General features: G+C 37.0%; 1 protein-coding gene across 2 annotated transcripts; it reads left to right on the forward strand.

The window, feature by feature from the left end:
* The first annotated feature begins 2,740 nt into the window (after positions 1–2,740).
* On the forward strand, positions 2,741–8,167 carry LOC140856670 (NAC domain-containing protein 13-like). 2 transcript variants are annotated; one of them, XM_073254766.1, is made up of 5 exons: positions 2,741–4,205; positions 4,317–4,493; positions 4,948–5,290; positions 6,042–6,148; positions 7,341–8,167. In XM_073254766.1, exons 1-5 carry the CDS (start codon positions 3,960–3,962, stop codon positions 7,560–7,562), a joined length of 1,095 nt encoding a protein of 364 aa, XP_073110867.1. In that variant the 5' UTR covers positions 2,741–3,959; the 3' UTR covers positions 7,563–8,167. The 2 variants fall into 2 exon arrangements, with proteins under 2 accessions (XP_073110867.1, XP_073110868.1); XM_073254767.1 differs by lacking the exon at positions 6,042–6,148 and having other exon boundaries at positions 2,794–4,205.
* Positions 8,168–9,624: the final 1,457 nt, after the last annotated feature.

A 9,624-nucleotide genomic window follows, 5' to 3' on the forward strand; every position in this document is an offset into this window, starting at 1 on the left:
TTAATTCCTTATGCTTGCATTTTATTAAAGGTACTTCAAAATTCAAATAGATCAATCTATTTTCTTATTTTTTAACGTTAAATTCAAATAGATCTTTCTACGTTCTTAATTTTTTTCTCTTTTTATGCTGTTTATTTTATTATATATTTGGTAGTTTTTAGAGCATAGTGTCACTAAGAGATCATGGTTTTTGCCGTTGTGGGGTGAAAATTAAAATCTTCTATGGTCTTGTATATTTGATAGTTTTCTGGATCTGCAGGAAATCTTGAGAAGATTTATGGAACAAGATTTATTTACAAGTGAATTAAGCAGTGTTTCATTTTTTTCTATTTTAATGCCTGTGTCGTACTTGTTTCGTTCTTTGCTGCCACTATTTTTTGTTGTAGGCTCTAAATTTGCAATTTTTTAAAAGATACTTAGGATAGTGACTTTGTGTATATAAACTATTTAATGGAAATATGGGACATTCTGTGTTAGCTTAGTCATCAGGTAGTAGAAGTGACTGGGATGAAGTGCAAAAGGAAGGATTTTGCTGTCTAATTATGCATCTGAAGTTTTTAAGGATTTTATAGAGACATGAATCCTAAATATGGGATTTGCATATTTCTTTTCAAACATTTATGGCCTTTTTCTCGATGTTATCAGATGAGATAACTTTCGTGATCCATTGAGTGAGCAATGATGATGGAGTTAGGTAAAGACAATGTCTATTGTAGGCTTGAAATTTGTTTAATTAAATGATTTAGACTTCCTATTATTAGTTTCATTCTTCAATTATTTGAAGGTTGTCAGTGAGAAGATTCTTTTTATAATAAAATGGAATTTCTGGAGACAAAATTGCACTGTATTAGGTTAGCATCAAAGAGTGTCTTTCTTTGTGATAAAATGTCAGAATTTTGAGCAGAAACATCATTTTTTATTGCTTGTAGTTGTATTTCAAGAACTTCTAATTTATTGCTTTCAGATGCCAGCATGAATTGGGTACATTGGTTTGCTGTCCCCTCTCCTCAGTGGTTGCACTGGGGAGAAGCCCAGGGTTCAAACCCTGGTTGACTAAGATTTATACATCTTTGAGGAGCACATCATCAAATGCAGCTTGAACACCAGATCACATCAAAAACTGAAGGCACTCATCAAATACATCTTGAGTGTGGACAACTACTTTTTTTTCCTCATTCTTCTTCCTTTTCTTCTTCTTCTTCTTTCGTGCCACCAGGGGTGGGGGTGAATATAGCCCATTCAAAGATATTCTATACATTCTTTTTTGTTCAGGCACTTTTGATGCAACTCTTTCCTCTTTAAGTGTGATTCTTTCATGATTGCTATGTATGTGGTCTATTGGCTTGATGGCATTTGCATGCACTTCAGTTTTCCGCATTAATCAAATTCAATGGTCATAGAAATGGGAACAGTTTAGATATTTGCAGTAGATATTAGCTATCAAATTGGTCCATGGCATTGCTAACTTAGTTCTTGCAACCTTGCTAAGCTTACCTCATCATAGGGCTGGTCAATTTCAAGATTTTTAATTGGTTTGCATATTTGAAGTTTCATGGAATTTGATGAAGTCTGGGATCCTGTGCACCTCCCAAAGGACAACTTTGGTGTGGTCTTAGATTGTTCATATTACATGCTTGTGTTGTTCTTCTTGAGGCAGATAAATAGTGCTCAGAGATGATTTCCATGATGTTTCCTCTATGATTGAAAGGGCTCATATTCAACCTCTTATGCATGTTCTGTGTCATCACATGGTCAGTGGCTAGTTCAGTGGGTTCAGTCATCATGGGATCTTGCTAGCTTGTCCCTTGATATGCCTATGAATCTTATTGATAATATTCTTGTCATATCCAACCTCCTTTTGCAAAATCCTTCGTTTTGTGGCACACTTTGGCTATGACTCTTCAGATCATATCATACAATGCTCTCTAGTGTTTTATGTTTACTAAACATCATAGAGCTCAAATTATATGATTGCTTGACTTTTTGATTCTTCATCTTTCCCCCTAATTCTTCCTGCCTTCTCAGTGGTGTTCAGGTTTGAATTGGTCTGTTCTGTGGAGCATGGTAGCTTTGCATTTCAATTGAAGTCCTGGACTTGATATCTTGTTTCATTGCTAAGAAATTAACTGAAACAACATGCTGTCCTACTGATTACTTCTCTGTGAGTCTGTTTGCTATCTCAGAGCCAAATGATCCAAATAAATGTTGTCTCAACTCTCAACCACTGCATAGTCATCATGGCCTTTTGATAAGTTTTATTGCCAGAGTTGTTGTCCCTCACCATTTTTGGGCCCTAGGTTTTAAAGCATGGATTGCTTGTTTATGGTTTTCGCTAACATTGAGTGGTGAACATTTAGATTTTCCTTGTAAATAAATATCACCATGGTGACGAAGAAGCAGCTGATCAACAGAAAATCCTAACGAGATGAGGGTGATATGTTCCTTTCTTCTGGAACTTCATTTCTCAGCACGATTATTGGGTGTTCCAAAGTTAGCTACATCCTTTTTATGTGCCCCATCATATATGAACTTGCCCTCAAAAAGACCACATGTTCTATACATGACTATCCATGCCAGCTTGCTCGTAACCTACCTAATAAACTTCCATTTATGCCCCCCCCCCCCCCCCCCCCCAAAAAAAAAGGAAGCATCTTTTCTTGCAAAAGCATCATGTTTATGCAATTTTTTGAACATAGATGTGTTAGATGGTGTCAAGAAAGGGATCTTGCTCATTAAAGGCACAGTTGCAAGTTTGATGTTGGTAAGTTCACGCTGAACCCTACTACAAATGTGGGGCCATGGGGTGAATATTCAACCTAGAATCTGGAACCAGAAATCAGTTAGTGATAGACCTACTCAAGGCTTAATAAGGAAAAGGTCAGTGGCTTTTCAGGTTTTTGGATTAAAGGAAGCAAAAAGGAAAAGGACAGATAAAAAAAGGGAGAACTCCTAATGATAGATAGTGGACTAGAAGTTCAGATATTTGTCTAAATAAAATGGTGTTGGTTGGCAAAGAACAAGTAATTCAGAGGGAGCAGATGAACGATACTAACCAAAATCCAACTAAAGTATGAAGGTGAACTGCATAAAACTTGAAGTAACCTGCAACAAAAGGGTGAGGAAGATATCTTTTGGCATTCTATCAAAAAAAAACAAAAATGAGGATATGTTTCAGCAAAGTCTTCACCACCAAGAACTATTAGGAGTCATTGCTTGCAGGCTTCATTCGTACATAACAGAACAAAATCCTAAAATATTCCATTGATTGTGGCATAAAAGGGAACAACATAGGAACATAACCTCCAAAAGTAGCTAGCTGAATCCTAAAGATTTTTTCCAACTTTCCATTTAAGAATCTAAAGCTAAGTGCTAGTAGGATCCTCACTTCAAAAAGAGAATCCTCGAATATGTGAATCATGTGTCTTTCATTAAGCAATTGCAATGGACACTCATGAGATGAGCAAGTTTATATGAATGACTCAAATGTCTGAATCTCAGGCTGATGGAAATTTAGATGACTTTCATCACTAGGCACATACTGCCTGCGGGCATTATGTATATTCATCTGCAACACGTATCTGAACTGTTTCTATTTGTGGAGCAAAAGGCAATCTTTTGTAGTGAGCCTTAATCTCCTAAAACTAAAAAAATTCCTGAAATCCAATGCTTACTGATCCAAAGACATTATTTAGTTTTGCTGTTTCTAACTATCATCAGGATTGTGTAATTTTTGGAAAAAGAGGAGAAAATTTAATATTGTCAACTGGTGCTATCTAGCCATTAAAATCCTGGCCGCACATGAAGTCCTGAAATTTTTTTTTGCATAAATCTTTTGCCATGTCAAAACATATAGGCTTTAATTTCTCCTGGCATCAGAACTTTCCTTGTTTTACTTTACATTTACTAATAAATAATAATTAGGAAGTAGCTGACACAGGTAAATTTGTTGTGCAGAAGATATGTGGTACTTGTACAATCCTGATGACCCACAGTCTCTGAATGGTGAATGTGAAATTAAAGTGACAAGAACTGGGTACTGGAAACCCATGGGTGGTCTCAGAATATTCACAAGTACTCCTACTGTAGGCAGAAAAACAACAAGGGAATTTTATATAGGGAAAGCACCCAATGGAGATAAAACTGGGTGGACGATGCATGAATATCAAACAGAACAGAAGACACACCAGGGAATTAATAAAGAGCAGGTATTGTATATATTTGGCAGCCTGTACTTGGTTTTGAGCTGATGCTTTTATTGTTTGGACCTTCTCACTACCTTCCAATGGGATATTGATGTGTTCGGATGATTTTTACAGGACCACTGCTCTCTGTATAGAGTCTTTTTCCAAATTAATGAAAGGCCAAATCATGAGGAACAGCATAACTCTATGATTGCAGATGCTGCTGATGGTGATTACCTAGAACATGTGTTGCTGAATCTTCTAGAACAAGAAAACAATTCATCTTCAAGTGGTGCTGGAAACAGATCCCAGGTAGAAGTCATTTCTTTTTTCTTGTTGATGGGCCTTTGTCTGCATTAATTGATTTTTTTTGTGTTGCTTTGTTCATGTAATGAACTCCTTTTGGCTTTTGAAACCTGTCAATTTTCATTGTACCCTCTTGTTCGTTTTTAAGAGTAGTTTTTAGTTGGAATCCTCCAGATTTTTAATTTGGGTCATTATTGGCATATCAAAAGTAAAATTAGGAACCTTGTTCTTGTTTTGAACATTCACATACGTGATTTGCATTCTGTCCTTTTATCATGCTGTTTGCTAATTATCCTATTTTCACATTGACTTTTTGGATAATTATTAGCTTACATAGTATCATTCTGTTTAGGAGGCACTGAAGCTTTTATTTTTTAATCCAATCTTGCGAGAGTTATATCTGGTTAATTTCATTTGTTATACATATATTTACTTTGGGTTCTATATTATTCCAATGTAGATGGTTGGCAGGGATCAGCAGGGGCAATCAGTATTATCTGGAACAAGTGTTACCGGTCCAGAAACTGATAGCTCTGCTGAGGACGTATATGCAACTTGTGATTTTTCTAAGGGAGACTACTTGGAACTGAATGACCTGTATAGTCCAGGGACATCTTCATCCAGTTCTGACAATTCTAGCCTCATGTCAGTAAACTCTGATGAATACTTTGATGCTGATGCCTTGTTGAGGGATCTTGAGAATGAACATAACCCAAGGGTGGAAGAAGAGCATGCAGATTGCAGATACAGTGTCTCTGCATCCGTCAAATCAAATCAAGTGGTTATCAGGCCACCACCATCAGGTACGCTTGTCCCTGTATGTAGTCACATATGGATCAAATAACAATGCATTTATCTAAGAGAGGTATCTATATAAACATAGGCATCTCAAGAAGGCTGCTGGCCAAACATAACTTTTTTTTTGTCTGGTTCTGATACATTTTATTTTGACTTAGCCTATGGTACCCCTAGCATCCTAGCAATGCTAATGTATATAACCATAACCAGCAAGCCTCATCCCTACCTTTTAAAGTCAGTTTTACAAATACGTATCGTCAACAAATATATAGTCATATCTCTTCTCTATGTATAAATGGCAGCGCTCAGTGGCAGCGCTCAGTGTTGGGACTCCAACCCTGAGCAAGACTCCACTTTTGACGTTTTCCAAAATGTCCCTTCTTAAAGTCGAGGCCCTGTTCCTTTCTCATGACCATCTAAACCAGCTTTCATGTCTGCTGCCTGTGTCCAACTCTAATACCATCTAATTCTAACAGAATACATTGTTCGCTGCTATCAGATATTCATAATGGTGTTTCCGCCTTGCCTCTCATTTACTTATCCTAGGGCCTCCCCTTCTCCTTCATTACACTTTAAAAAAATCCAACCCTCTCCTTATCAGGGCCTCCTCAGATCTTCATTACGGGTACACTTTCCATTCAGCTTTTGTTCATCACCATTTTTAATAGGTTAAACTTCAACAATTCCTCTATAATACTTGTTGTCTGTCCCTCCCACCTGAAAGTTCTCATCTTTGCCATGCTTTACTTTTTTTAGATGCCTATGTGGCCCAACCTTTTGAACTACCCAACATCCTGGGGCTTGTTATCCAGCAGATTTTATTCTTCGAACTGAAGACATGCCATTCACTTATCGCCCTCAATGTATGTCTCTACTTCATTGAGCTGTATTTCTTTTCATTTTGTCTGTCCAATTTGTGTATTGCATTCAAAAATGACGTTAATGATCACTCTATAATATATTCTCATCAATCATCATCAATCATGATAGATGATTGAATTTTTGTTACTATTCCTTAAATTTCCTTAAATTTCATCCTGTTTACACTTTATTCTCTTATTCATTGTTACATCCTTATTTGTGAAGGTTTTCCTCCCACAATTTCAACATTCTATCTAATCTAGTATCTTCATTAGCTTGTTATCATCCAAAAATAAGATTGTGCCCAAGTCACCTCCTACTTTTGAGCAATCTACTTTATGAAAAAAGTGTACCCTTTGTATAAACTTGAGATATCCTTTTCTTGCCTCAGCTTCTAAAGATTCTCACTATTAGCTTCTTAGTGTATGTCTTTAACAATTGTAGTAGTCTATGTATATAATCTATATGCAATGTCTAATTTCCAATTATACCAGGGAAGGTACTATATCATATTGTTCCACTAATTACATTCCTTTTTTTTTCTCCCCTATCTTATACACAAGTTAATCATATATAATTGTGTCTATTATTGATCTTCCTACCATTAGATCAAATTATCTATTAGATATTGCTGTCGTTTTTCCCAATCTTTGTTCCGTCATTCTCTTCCTTAATGTCATTGATTGGTTCTCAGTTGTGGGTTTTTCGTCATCCGTAACCGTTTAAATAGCATCGCAATACTTGATTCATTTATCACATCCCTATTGAGAACCTTTAGGTTACCTTGATCTATATCATTAGTTAATCTCTTTCTCATCTTAAGCTAATTTATATTCTTGTTTTAAGATTTCCTTTGCCTTGACTGAGACCAACTTATATCAACGTAAGCTAATTTGTTGTATCATGGATTTCCTTTTTGTTTTTACTAAGCCAAAGCTTTATTATTATTTCGCACACCAACTTGAATATTGATGGGGTGCTTTATTTGTTCCATTTTATTTGTTTGCTACCTCTTTTTCTTGATTTCCTTTAGATCTATATCTTTTATCAGTCTAGTTTCTTGCTTTTGTGTGGTGCCAACCTTAAGATTTTTCCTCTCGTTGTTTGGCACTGCCTCGAGTCTGCAACAACCTTGGTTTGGAATGGACAAATTCAAAAAAGCCTGAAACTAGATTCTGTTCACTTATTTTGCAGGCTCAGTTTGCGGTAACAGTAGCAGTAATCTGGTGGCAGAAGGGGGCGCATTTGCCAATCCAATGCCTGAAAGGGCATGGGCTTCCGGCCCTTCCTCTTCTGCTTATGAGCTATCTCATAACAGGAAGGCTTCTAGTTCAGGCAAATCTCCAGGTAGTGATTCAGACCAATCTTCTTCCGGTAGTTCACGTGGCAGCAGGACTTCCCGAGGTCAGGGATTGAAGACTGTTGGCAGGATTGCAAAGTTGGGGAAGTACTATTGCTGCTGTGGATCATTTTAGCCTTACCATCATTCTGAAGTTATTTTTAGCTGAGTAGAACATGATTGCAAGTTTGGAAGGTGCAAGCGTCTGGGGTGCCAGAAGATTGAAAGCCTGGGAACCAACCGCTAACAAGAAAGCAGAAACATTAGTAATGTACAGTACATGTATTGGGTGTAGAGTCGAGGACAAACTGCTGCTCTGAAGCATTTTAAAGCCAGCTCAGCATTCATCTTCAATCATGCTGAGCAAAATAGTGGGGACAGGTATAGTGCCAATCATCTATTGCCTGAGGCAACTGCTGGAGGAATAATTGCTGGTCGGTGATTCTTGGATTTAGTATACCTCATTCATATCATCATCTAGCTTCGCTACAGCAATCAAATCTTAGGGATTGAACAACATACTATTTGACGGTAAAAAATAGGAAAACCTACAGGTTCTGTTCTGTTTATATTGGGTGCAGCCTCTGTAATTATATATATTACTTATGTAAGTGCATGTTCTTCCCCTTCCACCCACTCATTCTACAGAATATATTCTCAAAGTGGATGTTGATTTCTATTCTGATCTGGTTGTCTTTTTTACTTATTTTGATCCAAACCGATCCATATGCCTGCCTGCCTACCACAAAACGATAGATGGATCTTGGAAAGCCCTTTACCATTTAGGGTCGGGATGTTTGCGTAGGAGATAGGTAAACACAGGATTTTCTCAACAATCTAGTCATCAAAAATCTTCCCAAGTCTAGGCACATTCTAGCTGTTATTGATAATAGGGTTTGCAACATAAACCTCTTTTCATATCAGGATGTACCAAAGTGGCTTATACCTTCAAGGTATATCACAATGTGCAGGTGATCTGGTAGCAGGGCAGATTGACCATTAGCCATGCTGAAGGTTAATCCTGATCAAATTTTTTGAGCACACTTGGTGACAGCCTTCCAGAACTATGAAGAGTTCGGTCAAGGTTGCTCCAGGGAAGTAGCTGTCCATGTTCCTGGCCACCTTGAGTTAAGAGTTCTGCAATGAATTCTTTACATGCTTACCCATGATTTCTACTTTGGCTCACTTAGGCTTGACGATGGAAACCCAGCCAACATAGTGGAAACGTTGCTTCTTCTCATCCTTATTCCCAATGAACCTGGGAATAGCATTCGCAACCCCATATAAAATTCCATCAGCAACCCAGGAGACAGATATTCAAAAGTTAGGAATAGGGTTTAGAACATGGTTGACCAAGGTAATTCTACCAGCAATCTATTATACAATTTTTATTAGGTTATTTGTAGTTTGGTATGGTGGAAACTACTCTATGGCTTGATATTGTGACTCTTCCTTGGAGGTTGATTGGTGGCACGCATTAACACAAGCAAACCAATGACTTTACTCGCTACTAGTGTTTGCTAGATCTCGTTGGACATGTATGTTTCTCCATATTTGAGAATTCATATATATCATTTCGTGGGGTATAAATTTCATGAGTCAGAGTAAGATTTTGGCAAAGCCAGATTGTGTCCTATGCAAATTTAATGTGATAGCTTGGTTATTATTGCTTGTCATGCATCCTTTTTTTGATCCAATTATTAATTAAATAATGTCAGCATATCATGGTTGGGTTTATGTTATCATGTGGTTCGTACGAGATGTTGGGAACATGATTGCTTTTGAGTTGCAAGTAGCCCTAAATAAACCCGATAACTTCTATGTATGATAAAAAACTTACTGTCATTATATGTGTATAACTTCTTTTATTTGAATTTTTTATCACGAAAGTGTCTCTCTTTTAGTTACCTCCATACCTAGATGTTCTCAAATTCAAAATATTAATCAAAGGGTCTGGCTTCTCTGTTACTTTCTTCTAGGGCATATTTGGTTTTTCCTAAGTGGACATCTATAAATTATTTCTAGCATACAAAAAATCACATCCGGTATTGTTATCTCAAAGTGACCCAAGTGGTCTGAAGAGAGTTTATATGTTAGAGGAATTAGGCTCAAACTTGCAAGAAGTGACTTTGGCTTCCT

The sequence above is a fragment of the Elaeis guineensis genome, chromosome 3 (genome assembly GCF_000442705.2).
Source record: "Elaeis guineensis isolate ETL-2024a chromosome 3, EG11, whole genome shotgun sequence".
Taxonomy (NCBI): Eukaryota; Viridiplantae; Streptophyta; class Magnoliopsida; order Arecales; family Arecaceae; genus Elaeis; species Elaeis guineensis.

Excerpts from the sequence above, each read along its gene's own strand:
- LOC140856670 (XM_073254766.1), top strand. The coding sequence starts at position 3,960 with ATGTGGTACTTGTACAATCCTGATGACCCACAGTCTCTGAATGGTGAA. Across the intron at positions 5,291-6,041 it reads TATCAGGCCACCACCATCAG|ATGCCTATGTGGCCCAACCT; the intron begins GTACGCTTGTCC and ends TACTTTTTTTAG. Across the intron at positions 6,149-7,340 it reads ATTCACTTATCGCCCTCAAT|GCTCAGTTTGCGGTAACAGT; the intron begins GTATGTCTCTAC and ends CTTATTTTGCAG.